The 19,949-nt window shown below is 46.6% G+C and overlaps 1 protein-coding gene across 2 annotated transcripts in view; it reads right to left on the reverse strand.

Moving 5' to 3' along the window:
• Nucleotides 1-13,783: 13,783 nt before the first annotated feature.
• LOC148428509 (adhesion G protein-coupled receptor L3-like) overlaps nucleotides 13,784-19,949 on the reverse strand; it is a 136,961-nt gene continuing 130,795 nt past the window's right edge. The window contains exons 25-27 of one of the 2 annotated variants that reach the window (XM_088439419.1): nucleotides 19,072-19,197; nucleotides 18,301-18,318; nucleotides 13,784-15,767 (exon numbers count right to left, since the gene is read on the reverse strand). In XM_088439419.1, coding sequence (XP_088295545.1) covers nucleotides 14,905-15,767; nucleotides 18,301-18,318; nucleotides 19,072-19,197 — 1,007 coding nt within the window. In that variant the 3' untranslated portion in view covers nucleotides 13,784-14,904. The remainder of the gene's footprint in view (nucleotides 15,768-18,300; nucleotides 18,319-19,071; nucleotides 19,198-19,949) is intronic. The other variant, XM_088439506.1, reaches the window with a different exon arrangement.

Genomic DNA, 19,949 nt, shown 5'->3' on the forward strand with positions numbered 1-19,949 from the left:
CTGCGGCAAATACGGAGGCGGGCTATCGCTCGTCGGAGCCCAAATATTTCAAGGGGCCGTATTTTGTCAATGCCAGGGCCGCAGACGGCCGCATAAAACAGGTATTTCAAAGCAAATTCAAAAAGGAAAAAGTACCGCCGCCGGTATATAAGCCGCAGCCGAGCTCCAAGAAATATAGATTTCCGTCGCAAGTCTTGTTATTTTTTTATTTTCATTCAACACTTTTTCTATATGGGTTCAGGGCACATCCTATCTTCAGCAGACGGAAAATGCCTGCATGTTCACGACGAACATGTTTCCAACACACCATCGACACAATACTGGAGAGTTAAATAGCACTTATACACATAATCAATACTTTGATCGTTTTTCACGTGACAAACCTTTCAACAAGACCTTATTGAACTGATACATCATTTTAATATTATTAATACGTTTTTCAAATCATTTGAACACAGCCGTTGATTGGCATCTATTCAGTACTGTGTTATAGTAGCTTCATAAATTGACATCTTGAAAAGATAAGCAGCAGGGCTCAAATGATGAGAAAAAAAGCTGCGGTTTATAGTCCGCTATTTACGGTCGCGCATCCCTCCGTACCGTCCTTTGCAGCATAACGGCTAAATGCTGCCGCGCCGCGTTTGCTCGGAAATGGGGATTCACCCAAATCTCTCAGAAGCCTTTGTTTTTTTTCGTGCCGGTCCAGCGTCGGCTGTCCCGGCTGGCCGCCGTCTCCGTGGCAACAACAGACGCTAGTTATCCTGCATCGATTGGCGGGGCGGTTCCGGCGGACAAAAGCCGCAATAGCCGTACCTCGTGCAGTTGCTCCCCGCGGACTCGGTGACGCGCTGGCGCGCGGATGCTATGTCGCTCCAACGAGGTCACAGGTCCAATTTCTATTCCGCGCTACCCGTGTCCCGAGGAGGAAAAAAGAACAGGGGGGGAAGGAAGGCAACAGAGAAGTTGAGGAAAAATACGTGTCAGCCTTCCTCCACAGACGCTCCTGCCATTGTTTCGACTTTGGCCAAACGCGGCCCCCGCACGGATTGTGCGCAGTTGTGTCTCATCTACTTTTCTTTTATTTTTTTTTTTTAACAAAAACTTTTCTAGACTTTGACACAGCGACTCCGGGAGAAAAACAACACCTCGGTATTTGGATGCGCTCCGTTCAACCCGACTGTGCCAAACAAACTTTTTTAAGCCGCGCACCCCCTGTCAACACGTCGGTCAAAACAAAGCCGAAAAAGGCATCATGTGTATATGTGTGTGTGTGTGTGTATATATATATATATATATATATATATATATATATATATATATATATATATATATATATATATACACACACACAGTCACAAAAAAAACACCTACATGCGTGCGTGTGTATGTGTGTGTTTTCTTTGCTGCGGTGGGGTAATGGGGCAACTGTTTAACCTGCGCACCGTCACCAATACCACACCCAAATTGGTTCACCCTCACACAAACTTCCAGTACAAATGAAAAAGTGGCTGTTTAGCATTCCATCCGATACGACCTTTTTCATAGTATATTCATATATTCATAAAAGATTAAAAAAAAGCCTGTATAGGTCTCAAATCAACTGTAGAATTTCTAAAAATCAGCCTTTTAAATCATTCAATCCCAAAGACAGATTTTTTTTATGTTTTCTTGTTTTGTTTTGTTTTACACGACCAGGCTTTCAATCTGAAATACTTATTTTTATCTGTATTATTTTTTCAAGTCTTTGGTTAAAGGAATGTCTTCAGGTAATCAAATCAAATCCTAACGTCATCGATTACATTATACATTAATGTAATCAGTTACTTTATACGTTAACGTCATCAATTACTTCAGATATTTAAGAACCTAAAGGAATCAATTTTAGTCCGGTTGGTTGTCGGTTCTCATTCATATTGCTCGGTCAACAATTGTTGAGGTTTCAAAACCTTTCATTCAAATTTGTCCCAATTTGATCCGTCACAGACATTCCAAGTAACACAAAGTATTGCTGAGGTTGAATTGACTCCAAAAAAATTACGGAATTCAAAAACTTCTTGTATTTCCTGGCCAAGCGCCAATCAAACAATGCAAATTTGTTCTGCGCCCATTGTTTTCCCGAAGGAGTGACCCCTTTGCAGTGGAAACGCATCCCAGAATGCTCTTAGCAGCAAGCGATTTCTTTTTCTAAGACATATTTGAAAAGCAAAATAACACAAAATATTTCTTAACGCTTACTGTAAGTCTAAACATTACTTTTAACTTTTGGTCGGCAAGATTGTTTACAGTATGAGTTTTGGTTTATGAAAGCAGGACTAAGAAAGGGAGCAACTACAAATAAATAAAAGTCAGCTGTATTGTAGCCGTGACAAGTATTGAATTGAACCAACCCGCTTTCTTCACTGAACTGGCTACATTGTCTGGCTTTTACAGTAAATATAGCTGCAACATAATGATGAATTTGGAACAGCAGCTCTCCGTTGCACACCCCTTAAGTAAAAAAAAAAGAAGCAAGCCAGGTATTAAGTTTGGCTGTGCCACTTCTATCGATCAATCTTTTCCAAACTTTTCAAGCCGCAGAATAATGAGCGGGCTGGCGCACCCCCTCGCAAAAACATCCATTACAAAGCGAGCCCGTTTCTAATTTGGTGACAAAAAGCCCCCAAGGGGGCCGGATGAATGCATCCTCTGCACGCGTGACCTTTCCGACGGCGCGATAACGGCGCGCCGTTTGAGCGCTTTCCAAACGACGGCGTTTATTTGAATGGACGGCGAGGTCGCCATTCGGGCGGCGCGAATACTTTCGACCGGGTGCACAACGGCAACCTCGTCGGAGCGCTACCTGGGCGCTAAAATGTGTATTGATTACTGTTATTCATTTTGATGTCTTTATTACCCTCGCACAGTATTTTGACAATTTTGGGGTCATTTTCTCACACGTCATTCTCGCGGTATTTTAATCAAGGGATGGCGCACTTGTGGGAGGGTGAAAACAAAGTGGCTGTTCCGTGTTGAATTTTGACATTTTGTCACCATCTGGGTGAAATTTCAGCTCCCTGCAGTCTTCTTTCAATGCTTTCTCTTTGATGTGAAACGCCTCGTACGTAAAAATACCGGCCAAGGGTTAACCTGTATTTTTCCTTTATGTATGTGTGTGTGTGTGTGTGTATATATATATATATATATATATATATATATATATATATATATATATATATATATATAAAACAAAAGTAATATAGCTATGGCGATAATGCCTTACGATAATGCAATTTTATAAAAAAATGATACAAAAAAAATTATGATGCATTTTTGTATGCATTACTTATATTTGGTATATCGGACATGTTTTTTACATTGGTGTTTTTGATGATATATATATAAGAAAAGTAATCTAGGCAGCAATAATGCCTTTCGATAATGCAATGTGTGTCTGGCAGCCTGTTAGGGGATTGCCATGTGATACGCCGCTATATCATCAGAAAAAAACAAACAAACGCAGCAGCAGGAGCGAGAAAATAAATAGTTGATGCGGGCAGAAGTAAGGTAATATATGACAGCGCCTTGATAATATATCAGTGTGGCCTTTGTGTACGCAGCGGTGAGTAATGCCGCCTGCCGCGTGTCTCCCGCAGGACACGGACAACGCCTCATTTAGGAAATCTGCATCTTGCTCCTTTGGGGCCAATGCCAACAAAAAAGAAAGAAAGAAAACAATAAAGAAATATAAAAAAACAATGCAGCATTTTTTTAACATTTTTTTAGCGATACGGCCAATTTGGGCTCGAGACGGTTTCACGGCGTCGCGGCGATCATGCAAATAATCTCCAAAGCCCGGCGCCGCGCTTTAAACTTGTGATTTACAAGGTGCTCAAAGTAGCAATGCTCCAGAGGATTGTAAAAGATACGGCGAGACGCTAGCTACTTTGTCACGGGGACAAGGTGCACAACTACACAAACATGCCACGAAAGCGGACCCGAGTCTTCCTCACTTTTCACGTTGCGTGCGTCTAACGGACTGCGCTTACTTTTATTCGCGACGACAAAAATAAACATGCAAAAGTTTGCCCTTTTGCGTGTCGTATAGTGTCCTTAGTCTCTTCTTGGGTAAAAAAACTTCTGCTGATAATGTCAAAATCAAACACACGCTACGAGTAATTTATCATGTTGACGTGTTGGTGCAGTCTTCTACTCCACAGTCTCTATTTAGCCGCATGGTAGCCCGAGTCTCCTTTTGGATAAAACACGTTGGCGGATATTGACAAAAACAAACAATATGATTAGTCTCACCTGTTGCCCTGCTTTAGCCACAGACAGTCACAGTCACACCCGCAGTCTCCAATTAGCTGCACTGCACCCCGGTTCTCCCCTTGAATAAAACATGTCTGCTGATAACAACAAAAGACAAACGCACACACTTGCTGCTCCTGCTGCTAAAAAAACACATCGGCCTTCTCACTTTCTATGTAATGTCAACAGCGGCGCCAAAAAACAACGATGGAGCACAAACGTATGAAGAGTTAAACTAAATCATTTCCAAAGCATTATTATTTAGAGCGGTGGATGGGGACCGCCGGATAAGGTTATCGCCTCCCGCCGCTGCAGTTTGGCCTGCCTCATCTACCCTTTCGTGCATTGAAAATAAAAGAAAGAGAAAGAAAAAGGAAAGGTGGAAGAGTTGAGTCATTCCAAACACCGTGCGCATCCCTTTCCGTGGGGAAAACGCAACAACCATAATCCATAGTCTCTATATAGCCGTACGGTGCCCTGACTGTTACCAGACAAAAGGCGCGAGTTTTCCCCATGCTCCGCTTTATCTTGGTATGCTACAAAATCAAACTCTGCAAAGTGCCCTTCATCTCCTCTTGGATAACGCGTTCAAGCGCCCATAAAACCCCGGAGAGGCTGGGCGTGAGTCGCGTCCGGGGTTCGGGGGCTATGACGGACGTGAGAGGTCGCACCGCAGGAGGCCTCGCTCGCGCCAATATGTCTTCCGGGGCCCAAACGCCACGTCGTCGTCGGTTCAAACGCGTCATCGTTATCGTCATCAACGTCATTATTCTTCTTGCCACGAATATGGGGATTCTTTCAAATGATACGGAACCATTTTTCCGAAAGGCGAAGCGGCAAATGTCTTTTGGCTGAGGAGCGCCGGTCAAAGTGCTCCTTACCCTTTCAAGCGAGCACTTATGTCACATACCACCGAGTAGTTTTTCCCCCGCCTCAAATGGCCCAAAATGCCCTCTCCCGCTCTTTTGTCAGTGCGAGCGTGGCTTTGTGGGAAGACGGTGATTTATTTATTTGATTGTGTCGCTCACATCCCATTGAAAAAAGGGCCGGGGCTTTTCATATCACTCAACGTGATGGAATGCACCACTTGTACCTCCTTGGAGATTAAGCACCGTGAAATGTCAATTTTGAATAAAGCGGGCGGGCGGGCGGGCGGGCGGGCGGGCGGGGTGGGGACGGGGGGTGCCAAGTGAGCGGCGACTGGAGTGCGAGTGGGGAAAAGGATGCGACGGGGGATGAAGATGCAGAAGGAGGAGAAGGGAGGCTTTGTGCCTGCGTGAAGGGCACCGGACAAATATTTGGACCGCTCGCCGGCAAATGTGCTTTCTGTTTGGAAAAAAAATAAAAACATACAACACAAACAAGTACTAGTAAAAGCACTACTTCAACAAGTAGCAGCGCAACTAACGTATCTTTTGGACCGTAAGCCACACGCCTTTTTTCTCATGATTTGAGCTCTGTAGCTTATATTTCAGTACGACTTATCTGGAGGTTGTTTTTTTTGCTAGCCGTCAGGAGACAATCCACCAGTAAAGTAAATGTGTGTGTGTGTGTGTGTGTGTATTGTGTCAATTTATGGAAGTAGAACTGAAAAGATGTGAATTAATGGCTGTGCTCAAAAAGACTTGTCAAAATACAGTACTCCAAATTTCTAAATTACGTATAGATTGAATAAGATCTTGAATAAATGTTTTGATGGGTAAATTTGAAATTTATGATTGTATATATATGATTTGATATATGAATCAGGTGCATTGTGATTATATGTTCACTAAAACAATCAATGAAACTGATATATTCAATGAAGTGCACTTTAACGCATTGTTCTATTGGTGTAATGTTGAAAATATCCATCCATCCATTTTCTATATATATATATGTCGGTGATAATCATGCAGGCGTGTTCGGTCGACGACGGGATGTTGCTGTAAACAAGCAATTAAAAAAAAAGAAAGAGAGAGAGAAATATTAACCGTAGACTGTCTTGTTTTGAGATCATCCGTTCACCAAAAAAAAAAAAGTCATAACGACAGGTAACGAGAGGTGGCACCAGACAAGTTGGGTTAAACCATTCTAGTGCGGGGGAAATTTCTGGGTTTTCAAAATAATGATATTGAATAACCTATGGAAAATAAAAACTTTTATGAACTTATATTTTCCTGAAACATTAAAGAAGGATTTGTGCACGTTTGTTGGTTTTATTTAGAATCCCCCGGAGTTCCTTCAAGTACCCCAAGGGGTACCCGCGCCCCCATTTGAGAAATGACTGCTAAGAGTACAAGTGGCAATGTATTTCTTCTTTTTTTCTCTCTCTCTCTCCCGGCAGCCTCGGCGGAGGTTCCCCCGTCGGATGTCGCCACGTCGTTTTGCGGGCGGGAGGCGGGCGATGGATGGCAAAGCCCGGCGGCCGGCGCGGGAGGTTAATGAAGCCACCTTTCCCCATCATCCCCGCCCGCCGCCCGCCGTTTTTACGGCACGCGAATTAATTACTTGTGACAAATACGAGTCGGACGAGCCTGCCTGCCAGGCGGCCCGTGAACAAAAACATTTTCCCAGCCGGCGCCGCTATATTAGCCACGAAGGCGCCACCGGCGGGCGTCAAAATGCGCCAAAACATCCACCGCCAGAAAATATTTGCCTCTAATTACGATTTTTAATCCCGCGATACTGAGACTCTTATTTACAGAGATTGCGGCTATTTGTGTGATATTCTATTCCGAGTACGCCTGTGGAATTTCGGAAGAACTCGTACGTGAAGTCTGAATTCCCGTATGAAAAAATCTTAACGTGTGGAATGATTGCGTATGATATCGAACCGCGACGGAAAATCAGGAAGGATATTGAAAGATATGAAATGACGTGAAATGACACTGGATAAAATGAATCAATGGGAACCGATGCAGATTTGTTTGCGGAAACTTTGGCGTGTTGAACTTTTTTTCTAAGATCAATTGAAGGATCTGAACGTCTAGAATTTATAATGAGAAAATTGAGAATCTGTTGTGTTTAATGTTTCATTGAGAATGAAGTGTTTTTTTGGGGTGGGTTCTAATTTTTGGTAAATCTGAATATTTGACTTACTTTGCAAAAGAGGAAATAGGGAAATGGGAATCTGTTTTGCTAAAAGCGCAATTGCAAAAGAATGAGGACATTTTGTGTGCATTGTAAAGATGACCTTTTTGGTCAAAAGGGGATTTTGGAAAGTTGAAAATTGTTCCCAGGGTGAATCAAAACGATGAGAAACGAAAGGAAATTGGACCATTATAATGAAATAGGACTTGAGAGCCACGCACGCATATTTGCGGGATCGTGAATATTTTTTGAAAAAGCATTGCAATAAGAAGGGCTTGCGTCTTTTTCAGACTCCATCGCCGCCCTTTGCTGATAATATATTTTTTCCCCCACTAAACTCCCTTTTTTTCTAATGAATACGATTGTCGTAAAGAGGAGAGGAGGTGAGCTGTTTGCTCTTCTTCTTCTTTTCTATTAGTGAAGCATATGTCCAGTATATATAGCTTTGGCATCGGTTGAGATTTAAGACGGCGCGCTTGGGGATAAAGGCGTTACAAATCGGACGGGGCTCGTGTCAGAGAACCGGCGCGATGGTTCTCGCCCAACAATTTGTCGGCTGAAATTGCGGAGGAGACAAGGCCATTTTGGAGCGATCCGCGCCGTCAAAATGCCCCCCCCCCCCCCCACGCTCGTCTTGTTTAGGTCCTCCCGGGAGAGGGAAATAGCACAAATGTGCACAATAGCACATCTCGAAAAAAGAAAAAAAATGAAAAGTGGAGGTTGTCAGTGGAAATAGGTCTGCGCCATCTCCCAGCTTATTGCGCTGAGTGAGACGGAAGGCCGACCTTAAGAGACACTCGAAGGTCACGCCGCCGTCTTGTCACCATTTGACACGCGAGACCTTCAAAGAGTCTGCTGAGATTCAAGTTCAATTTGTGAACAAATGCCCGTGAAGGTAGTCACGGGGGCTTCCGCGTGAATGCGCTGCAAATACCGGGACTACAAGCGGCATATGGAATATGCCATATTCAGGAAAAATATCAAGAAGAAATTGCCGAATGAAAAATGCGGTCGGCACTACAGAGCTCAAAAAAGCCGGAAAAACAGACTCAGAGGCAGCTTTTTCCACAGAGCTTCTAACAACAGAACCAGAGCACACTGAACATAACAATTACGCGGTGTGAAACCAGGATTCATTTATTCTATTTATTGTTCCTATTTATTTTCTATGCCCCAATCCGACTAGCTCCTCCAATTTCATTGTATAGCATTGAATATTATTGCATTCTTTTCTAAAAAAAAATCATTTCCATCACATCCAGTACCTCCGATTTGATTTAAGCTTCGTACTGTTTCGGTGAGCTTCAGAAACTTCAGGACGGACCGGCTATCCGTCGGACGCCCGTTTTTACCGACAAACGAAGCACGAGGAGAAATAAGGCACTATGCATGGACTACGCGTGGATGAAAAGTTCGTTTTGGTTCATCGGCGGATTCGTCGTTCACCGGAAGAAGCGTGTGGTCCGTCAGGGACCGATCACCTTCGTCAGTCGCTCCGCCGTCGGCGGACGCCCCTTTTACCGACCGACGCCGCGTGAAAATATAAAAGACTAACAAAGAATTGATGGAAGGTGTGTCTTTGTACTTGTCATTCACCGGTAGAGCGCATGACAGAGGCGGTCCGTCGGGGACCGGCCGCATTTGGTACAGGCTGACGTCCGTTTTGTTGACCAACGACAAATTACGAGAATCCTGCAAAAAAGGAGCATTGATGTCAAACGGATTTATATCAGTCGTTGCCTCTGTCATTCAGCGGAAAAGGTGCGTAATCGGTCGACGGGGCGTTTGTCGCTCCGTCGCCGCCTTACAAAATGCCCACCTCTTAGCGTGGGGAACCGTAGTGACCATCAAAGCATGGGGACCGACGGACTAGCTTGATTTGGTTTGTGAAAAGGTTTGGACCGATAACCACGGAAGGGTGTCAACAAATGCCGGACGAAAGACCAGGAAAAAATGCCCGCCTCTGCCTTAAGTTATAATGAAATATTCACCTCGAGTTAGCAAAAAAAAAAAAAACAACCCACAAAAATGGAGCAGCGTGCTTATAACAGCTTGCCGGGCGATTTCCAAACAATGTTTGGAGCAGACAAGCGTACCTTATGCTTGAGCTTTGCGCAAGCGTGAAAATCAACGCTATTACATGATATTGTTTTGTTTGTGTGCGGGGGTGTTTGCTTTAGTTCCACCACCACCCCCCTCAATCTGCCTGACAGTTCAATTTCCTGTGCAAAGCTTCTATTTGGCGCCTCCGCCGCCCGTATGGAAAATGGGCGTCCCGCAGGGTCGTCGGGCATCCGCAACAATACAAAAAAACTAAGTTTAATAAAAAGCTCCTAAAACCTTTGACGCAGGCGTTATGAAATCAAATTTAGAATCGAAACCTTCATTCTCAGAAGAATTCAAACCACGTGCGAATTCCGATCCGTATTTTTGCCCAAAATGCGTGCGGTGGAATTAGAAAAGCAAATTTCCATTTTTTGATCCGATTCGAAAGTCCGTCGACGGTCCGACCGAAGTCCGTGGAACGTTGGCGACCTCGGAAGAGCCCCGACGAGATCAAAGCAGTCGCCGACCCTCCTCTACTTTCCAATTGAACAAATTGAAAATACGTCAAGAAAGTTCCAGAAGGCTTCCTCCGCGCCACTTGGGAACATAAAACCAAATGCGTCTCGGGGATGGGCTCAAAAGAAGTTTCAGCCGATCGTAACGCGGTTTTTGAATATGAGGCGCAGACGTATTTTGGGCGCGGAAATGCATCAAGGTCAGCGACGGCCAAGCTACCCGCCGCGTGTCTGGATTGAGGAGCGCGCTTCGGGTAATTGCTTAAGGTCAACGGAGCGTTTTCTCGCTTCATTAAAGGAGAGGACAACTTCTGCGCTCCGCTCATTCAATAGAAATGATCGAGCACGAGGCCCGTGACATTTCCATACAATGGCGGAGTACATTTCCGAGCAAACGATTGTTTGGATGGCTTTCTTAGCCGCGAGCGCGTCGCGGCGTTACTTTTTCTTTCGTCGAGCGTCGACGAACTGGTCGAATTGATTTCCGAGGGGAAAGCGGAGCTCGGGCAGGGCGGTGAACTACTCAAGGTGATACGGAGAAAGCTTGAATCTCCATCGACGTTTGATGCGCGGCGGTCAATTGAGTTTTGGCAGCGTAAGGGAAAACACGCCAGCGGGTCATGTGATATTGTTTGTTGCGCCGCCGTTTGACAACGACTACTTTCCTTTCCGTCTACTCTCGGTACAATCTTTGCTATTGCGTAGCAAAATCTTTCGGAACGAAAAAAAACGCGCGTCGCGTCCGATATTTAATGGCCGCTCTTTCTCCTTTGCACGTACGGCATTTCAACGCCGGCCGGCGCCGCTTTTTCAAGGCGTCGTTCCCTGGCTTCAGTTCATGTAATTGTCGTAAAATTTAGTCTGCGATTTATCACGCTCTAAAAATATGAAGTCTGCGCCCAGAACACTATAACTCATTGCCCTCCTGACAAGATCGGCCGCGGCCTCGCGACGTCGACGCTCGTATTTCTTCGTGGCTGCGTCGAATCATTTTTTACTGCTCTTCTCCGAGTTGGCTGAGCTAATCGGTTGAGTTGTCATGGAAACAATCAGAGAAATGTTTTTGCACGACTAATTGACCAAACACAAGGCTCTGCTGTCTGTAGTCATATATATATATATATATATATGTGTGTGTGTGTGTGTGTGTGTGTATGTATGTATGATGTACTGCTGATTCCAGCGCGCAGAGTCAAGGTCAAGAGATGAACGGCTCGGACGTAAAGAAGGGCAGCTTACATTGTCCGCCGCATGAGCGTCCGTGGGCCCGCGGACGTTTTAACATTCCGGCGGTCCTGCCGCCACGCTATCGCCCGCTTCCATCTGCAATATGCTGATTCTATCATAATAAAGAAAATTGGCCGGATCCCAGAGGAGAGGAGCCCTAATAGAAAATAATTCTGCCCTTGAAACACTCTGGGAGGGGGGAGGGGGGGGGGGGGGGGGGGGGTTCGGGGGTGTGTCTTTGATGAGATGATGCTATCTTTATTTAGACTCCGGCATCTGGGGCCGCGACCGCGTGTTCATATATTTAATTAAAATAACGTGGACAAAAGGCTGCTTATCGCATCAAAAGTCTTCACCCTGCCTTTGGTTTTTCCCCTTTCCTCTTAATTCAAAAGATTATCTGTCGATCGGTCGCCAAAGGGGACTCCGGAGACACGCGGGACCACCGGCCGGCCGGATGCCCGTTCGCCGGAATGTGCCGCCGCAGCCGTGTCAGGGAAACCTACGCAATGACCGTTTTACTCTTGCCAGATAACACCGTCCATAACGTGACGGTTCTGGCGAACAAAAAAAAAAAACTATTTGATGATTTGTTCCTCCAATACTCCCTCATCGTTTCATGTAATTGCTATTCATATACATACATTGCCTATTCACATTGATGCCACTTTGTTCTTGATGATACCAACTCAAGCTTTTTCCCAGACCTTTTAAATAACAACAATACAATAACAACTGAAAATGAGAATTGGATTCCTGAATGATTCCTATTCTATTCCGTTTACAGTGTATGTATACGTTTTTTGTTCATATTATTAATATGCACCAATCAGAGCATCACCCCCAATTTTGTTGTATAATGACATTGAAGGCAAAAAACAAACAAACATTCTTTTTACCTTCCGGTATCACAACCTTACTTGAGATTACTTTATTCTTAAAACTTCTTTTCAATTACTATATTTGCATTTTATGTGTAATTTTCAAATATTCTTATCATTATACTGCATATATATGGGCGCGCGTGCCCTTCGTTGCGCATTGTTTTCCGTGACCTTGGGCGAAAACTTCAGCGCTCGACCTCCAATCAATGCTATCCTGCATCAAATAAATAAATAAATAAAAAGACGTATTTAATGTTTTTTTTCCCAGCTTGTCCCAATTCACAAAGGGCAAGATGACATTGATTCACCTTTGCTTCGGAATTCTGCCAGACATTCTCGGCTATCGATTTGCCCCCCCCGCCCCAGCCCTTGTCATTTTGGGAGGGGGCGCCCCCCCGCAGACAGTATGACATGTGTCATTTCATTTCATTTCCCAGCCCCCCCCAAGAAGCAGGTGCTGCCGGAGATAACTGGCCCAATCGAACCAAGATAATGGCTAGCATTTTTTCCCTTCCTTTTTTATATTGATAAGCAAATGAAAGGAAATGCAGAATGACCTGTGCTATCACCGTTGGCGAAAACACATTCCCCGATTTTTCACACTGAATTATATTATTGAGGGAAATGCAAACAGATTGCAAGTGTACCTTGGCTCACTGGACAAGAAATATACGCAATTTAGTTTGTTCCAGGACCCATAAAATGAAGGGCTAGCATATTTTGCTTCATATTTTTGATAAATAAAAGTATCAACATGAAATCAAAACACAATAAATTCGAATGAAAGTGGATGTTAAAAAAGTGCTTTTACAGGATGCGTATTCGTTTGTATTGCTTTAAGGGGCGTGGCCTATTGAACGACATCGGTGGCCGGAATCAGATTATCCGTGCACGGTACGCCAGGCTGATAGCGACCTTTAGCTCGAGAACATACCGTATCTGATCGCATTCATCGCATGTTTGTATTCCACCAAAAACGAAATGTTGAGTTAGAAACTCACCTCGTGTTGACCACTTTCCAGATTTGTCCATGAGCGCGGCCTTATAAAAAGCTTGAGGCGATGCTGTGGCTTACCGCTGAGCTAAAAGTAAACCGTGGTTAAAATTGAAAAAAACAAACAAAAAAACAAAGTAGACTCATCAACAGTCCGTCTGGCTAAAGCCACCAGCTAGAATTAAGCTAACGCTTCAACGTCAAACCGCGACCTTACAAAATACATCTGCAACTACAGCAAAAATGCCAGAATTACAAAGTACGATACATCCCAAAAAATAGGACTCGACATGAACAAAGGTCCTTACTTACATTGAACAGGGATTTCGCAGAGGCTTCCTCAGATAGCATCGAAGCTAGCTGGCAGACCGACCTAAAAAACACCTTTGTCAACAAATGCAGACATGAAAAACAGCTAGCACATGAGAAGTGTTCAAGGCAAAAGTACACCTCTTTGACAACTTGCATATTAAGTCCAATTTGACATTTGCAAGGAAAAAAAAACAAAACTCTCTTCCGTGGTAGGTGTTAGCAATGATGCTAATGAAGGGTGCTTCCGTTTCGATCTTCCTGCAGCTGTCAATCAAGCCTAAAAATATATCTTAAGGTGGTACACTGACACAGATTAGAAACGAATCATACATCTGAAAGTAAATTTTGATTTGACATATTTTCCTTAAAAAAACAGAACCGCCTTTTTAGCCTGCAGGAAAACAGATTCCGATCATGTCGGATTCCAATAAAGAGACTGGAGCTAATTTTACATCAAATCGTGTCTTTTATTCAAAGAAATATGGATATGTTACGGAAGCAGGGAGGCGCCATTGTGGAGGAAACATTTTTGACCGGCAAACTCTGGAACATGTCCTTGCATGTAGGTGGAAATACATTCAAACATATCTTTTGGAAAAATACTTCAAACGAAGCATTTGTCACAAAAAGCTCTGGGGTGCATTTCAAAAAAACGAGCAAATGATGAAAAAAAAGTTGGAAGATATTCGCAATGATATGTGCCAGCGTCAATTGAGTTTGCCGGTCCAAAATATTTAGCTCACATTCGTAGCTCCGCGATCGTGTAACCTGACCATTATTGCGTTTTCTTCATTAACAATCGGCCAAATCGTCTTGAATCCATCCCCTGAAGTTCTCCCAATGATACTGTTAGCAGAAAAAACGGTGTACTCACCTCAAGCTAAGTGCGTCCACTTTTTTTTTTTTTATAAGTGAAAAAAAGACATCTTTTTGTATCACTCCAAAAGCTTTTTTCTTTAATAAGTACAACAGCCACTATTGTACAAGAAGTGCCTAAGTGCTCATCAGTGCTCTCGTTTTCTACTCCCCGCACCGTGAAACTTTTTCTGAGGGACACCTCCATGACAACCACTGGGACACAACTCTGCTATCTACACTGAAAAGGAGGGAAGAAAGCAAAACTAGAACCGAAAAGAAACATTTCACCGATGACGGGATGTTTGGCTTTTTTTTTCTTTTTCTATGAGAACAGGGGAACAAAAATCGCTCGCGGGTACAGAGACGCGTGTCGGTGGTCCGAAAGAAAAGCTTAGCTAGTTATCTGTACATTTACATAGAGTTCTTTTTCCCCCTTTTTATAATTTGAGCGAGAAATCCAGCAGCTTCGCTTTCGCCTTTTTTTTCGTCGGCTTTTCCAGCAAACAAAATGTGGCAAAAAACCCTTCGGAAAAAGCGGACGTCGGTCGGCGCGTGTAATAAAATAGTCTCTCGTCCGTAGTTCGGATTTGTCCGGGTCCGGCCGCATCCTTCGCGGGAACCGGCGGTCGGGGTCTTCGGCCCCCGCCGGCGGTCGGGGCCTTCGGCCCTCGCCGGTAGTCGGTTATCGCCCGCCGACGCGGGGCTCCGTCTATAGGCTGGTGACCAGGTGCGAGGGCTCCCGGGGGGGCTCCTCCGGGGACGGGAGGCCGTCCTCGCCGGGGGGCGCCATAAAGCCGTCGCTGCTCCCGCGCCCCAGCTGGTAGTAGGAGTGCAGGCGGTGGAGGTGGTCGCCGGAGCCCAGGTTGGGCATGCTCTTGTAGTACACGTCGTCCGAGCTGGCCCCGGGACTCTTGGCCTCGCCCCCGTCCCCGGGGCCGGCGGGCAGCCCCGGGAGCATGGGCATGCTGGTGTATAGCGAGTCTCTCTGGCGCCGGGCGGGCGGCGATTCCTCCTCGTCCTCGGCGTTGAGCAGAGGGAAAAAGCTCTCGCTGTTCTCTTGCGGGATCCGCCGCCGGGACGAGGAGGAAGGGGCGGCCGAGTAGGGGCGGTGGGGGAGCGGCAGGGGGGGCGGCCGGCGCGGCCCTTCCGAGGAGCGCTCCTCGGAGCGGCCCGACGGCGCCCTCCGGGGCAAGAGCGGCGCGCCCGACTCCGGTCCCGGGCCTTGGTCGGGGCGTCCGCAGAAGCTTCCGCGCTGCGAGCCCGAGCCCGCGCCCGCCCGCAGCCCGTACGCGTAGCCGCTCTCCTTGGAGCCGTTGCTGACGTTGTTCACTAACTTGTTGACCAGGTTGCGGTTGTGCTCCGCCGAATTGTTCAGGTAGGACGGGATGTAATTGGAGGCCAACTCTTCCAGGATCTTCTTCTCCAGGGTGGTCTCCTTGTGGCCGTAGCCCCGCTCGATAATCTGGACGCAGTCGCTCATGTAGTCGGCGCTGGCGATGCTGTAGCCGTGGTTACCATTCAGTGGTAGTGTATCCATGACACTTGTGTCCCGGGCGTTGTTCAGGATTCCCTCTGGAATGACAGACACGGAGGGGTGCAAAGCGGCCCCGTTAAAGGCCGACGCCATGTCGCAAATTCCGCCGCGCCGCAAATTCCGCCGCGCTATTAGCTCCGAACGCGTCCCGGCCGAAAGCGCTCTCTGTACGTGCAATAAATGCGCGTTTGCAAACAAGGGAGCCACAAAAATCATGCTTTTCCAGCCATATATTCAGAGGTGGGCGTAATCATTCGGCGTTTGTCCGTTTTATTTAAGGCCAACCAAACGCTCGCCCGACTCCGTTTACCTCCATTTACTTTACTCGCATTTCCGTCATGGCATCGTCACCGCCGGAGGTGGGCTTCAACAGATGTTTGCCCGTCCACCATTTGTCTGTCAGCGCCCCGGCTCGGTTTTATCGGAGCCAAACCAAACCGCGATCCCGGCCTGTTGCTCGGTGGTTTTACTTGACTCGTGACGTCGCGCGGTCGTTCGTGTGCAATAATACTGAATTTTGTAGCGTCGTTTGCGATGGGCCGCTTTGGCCCGGTTTAGCCGTGCCTCGAGTGATGGACGGCTTAAGTCTGCCGGGCGGGGAGAACGCGAGGACCGGCGGCCCGATGCCCCGTTTTGGCCCCAGCTGCTAAAGCGGAGGCGTGCGTTTACTCGTTTCCCTCCTATCCCGGTCTGAAAACATCCGATGTGGTGAGTCGGCATTGAGAGAGAAGGTCATGAAGTTGGCCGCGGACCACATTTGCCTTCTGAGTGCCCGGTACTCGTCATTGTGACATTGTGATCTGTAGCGAGAGTCGGCAAGAGGTGGAGAAGAAGCAAATTGGTGGAGGTTGGCCCCGGAAAAGAGAGAAAACACGGGCGGGCGGGGGGATAAAGAAGGCGGAGGGTCGGAAGTATTTAGGATCAACGGTTCGGAGCGATGGAGAGTGTGGAAAAAGGTGAAGGAGCACGTGGAACGGGTGGAGAAACGTGTCAGGCGTTTCAGCCGCATCAAAGGAAAGACGGTGAGAGCGGCGATGTGGTTGGGCCCGGAGACAGTGGCGTTGAGGAAAAGACAGGAATGGCGGAGATGAAGATGCGCTGAGGTTCTCTTTGGGAGTGACCAAAATGGATAGGGTCAGAAATCAATACATCAGAGTTGGAGTTTTGGGAGATCAAGTCAAGAGAGGGTTCCCGCATGCCCACAGACAAGATAGTCAATATAAGGAGGCTGAGTTTGGAATTGCCAGGACCAAAGAGATCGTGGGAGAGGACATGAAAGTCGTTGAGTGAGAGAAGAGGAAGCAGGAGACAGGCTTCCATGGAGACGCTCCGTTCCATGTGGTGTGGAAAAAGCCCAAAGGAGAAGAAGGAGATTCTAAATATTGTTCCTGTAAACATGGAATAGGTTGCCCGATCCAGTCCTGTTTGGTTTTGCTGTTGTATTCCGCGTACGCAAGTTTTTTTTGTACCGACTGTGGATATTTAGCGGTTAAAAGAGATTCCCGCCGAGCTGCGAAAGAGGAGGCATCCGTGTCTGCGTCTTGACTCATTTCTCTCCTATCCAGGCTGTAACCTTTGCACTTCCGTCATCGTCGGCGCATGTGGCGATTTGGCACATTTTCGCCGACCGGGTGTCTGACGGCGGCGGACCCACCTCCGGCGGCGGACCCACCTCCGGCGGCGGACCCACCTCCGGCGGCGGACCCACCTCCGGCGGCGGACCCACCTCCGGCGGTTGTGACGGATAAGAAATCCAAGAAATTGCTCTTTTTTAGGTTTTTCGTCAAAGGACTTCCCACCTCTGCGTATATTCAAACTCGGTTGTATGCAGTGGAACCTCTAACAGTGGAAAAAAAAAAAAAAAGAGCTGGTTTAATTCAAGGAAAACTCGTCACAAAATTGACAATGCAGGCTTTTCATCGAGGGGGGGTAATGGAATCAAATTTGGACAAACATCCTTTGCGGTGAACGACGTGCAAAGATTAGCCAGGCCTCTTTGCGTTAAATGTTTGTCATTGGGGAGAAAACGTGCCTTTAAATGAAAGAAAGGCGGCAGTCCAGGCTTCACAACGTCACGGAAGAGGTGGAAAATTGCGCAACGGTGCCTGACGTATCCAATTCCGATTGCTTTCCACCAACATTTCGGGAGCAAAAGCCTGCGCGCGGAGGTTCCACTGCATTTGCCGCAATTAGGTCGGAACGGACGGAAAGACAGACGTACACGGGCAGCTCCGGCACAGCGCCGCACAAACCAACGTCAATCCCGACCCAAGCATATTGTCCCGTACGAGCGTTTTGGCATCATCGTTCAACGTGATACAAAGTGCACCAACAAAGGCAACCGTTCAATATCCGGGAGGAAAAAAAAAGCCGATTGGTATCGATGTCTCTTTTTTTGTAAACGTCGAAGCGGGTGGAAACGGCAAGCGTTACGCCGCCGTCGAGCGTACCGAGGCGCGAGGATTTTCAAAAGGGCCTTTGTTGCACGACTTTGTCATCGCCGAGTGGAAAAAGAAGTAAAAGCCAAAGTCAATTACATTTGATAAGCAATGTTTAGTTTGACTCCCATACTTGTCTCTCTGTAGGGCTCTTAAAGGGACAGCATGAGGGGAAGAAGAGCACACAATAAGCAAAACGGCTTCAAGAACAAAAAACAAGAACACAAAACGCTAACACAATATGAGAGGTGCCCCGCCCGGCGTATTTGGCCAACAAAAGCAGCGTATCGCCGTGGCAATGAAAGCGTTCTGTCAGACGCTGATGCTAAGCTAACACAAAACAGGAAGTGGCCAGGCTGGCGTGCTGCCGTTTTGGATAGATTTACATATACGCTATTTTGTTCAGGCGCTGTCAAACGACTGAAGGTATGAGCTATTCGTTGGGCGACATTGCTAAGCTGTTGCTAACACACCGCGACACAATGTTGATATTTAGTTGATATATAGACTGCAATGAGTGTAGTGCAGTTGGAATTTGCTGATGATATTACATATATTGTCAAAGATGCTAAGCTAACGCTAGCGCAACACGAGGGATGTCCCGGTTGGTATTCAGTAAATTTAGACCGCAAAAAGTGTATTGGTAATAATGACTATATTTTACTGGACAATGGACACCGATGCTAAGCTAATGCTAACAACATCATTCATGTAATGTTTGCTATTATGAGCAACGAGCATTGGAATGCATGCATTTCATTTAACAGGCAAAAAAAGCAGACACACATCTGGAGCAGTGTATTTTTTTTTTTTTGGGGGGGGGGGGGGGCAAACAAATTGCTACTTATGTGAGGTGGGGGGGCACTGCTCAAGCTGAAGAGAAAATGAAGAAAAGCGAGCACACCTTGCACGTTGTACATGCCCAGGGGGTTGTTATAGACCGCCGACTCCCCAAGCAATGTATTATAGGGATTGTTAGTGCCATGAGGACGTAGGAGTGCATTAGGTATAAGATGGTTAGCCATGGCCCCTGCAGCAGCCGCAGAAGACAGAGTAGGACAGGAGCGGGGGGGGGGGGCGGAGGCAGGAACAGGTACAGGTGGGTGGATAAATTGAGACAGAGCGAGAGAAAGAGAAAGAAAACACATATCAGTTGGGCAGATGTAGCCCACGGCCATTACCGTCCAAATGATCGCATGATCGTTAATGTGATGGGGGGCTGGGAACTGGGGGGGGGGAGCTGGACCGGACTGACAAAAGCTAATGCGGCTGATGAAAACCAAGCGCTAATGTTGGCCATTAGTGCATCGGCGCAGCAAAAAGAGCGGCGACGGTGCAGTTGGGGCATGTGTTGATGTCCCGTTCTTGGCAAAACGCAGACGTTTTTGTTTTGTTTTTTTGCCTGGAGGAAAAGGCGCGCAATTTGAAGGCGCAAGCTTCCATCGCGGGCGGGGATGTCACAAGACGGTGGCAAAAATCATCTTTTTGCGTGGATTAAGCTCCTCAACTGACTTAGCGCCGTGCTTTTCAAAGTGTGATTGCACATCTGCCGCAGTAGATGGCAGCGGCGCTCTCATTATTATGATTAGGACGCACCCTAAATTTTAGGGGGGGCGGGTGACAAATGAAAGCTGCGAAACGCGGCCTAATCATCAAGATGACGTCAATGTAAGACTTTCATTGAATTTGTTCCACCTCACGAATTTGCGACTACGATTTTAATCGGAAAATAATTTCCCCGACTTGGAGGCGCACACTTTTCATGGGAGGATAAGGAAGAAA

The sequence above is a fragment of the Hippichthys cyanospilos genome, chromosome 1 (genome assembly GCF_059441005.1).
Source record: "Hippichthys cyanospilos isolate Australia breed blue-spotted pipefish chromosome 1, RoL_Hcya_1.0, whole genome shotgun sequence".
NCBI classification, from domain to species: Eukaryota; Metazoa; Chordata; class Actinopteri; order Syngnathiformes; family Syngnathidae; genus Hippichthys; species Hippichthys cyanospilos.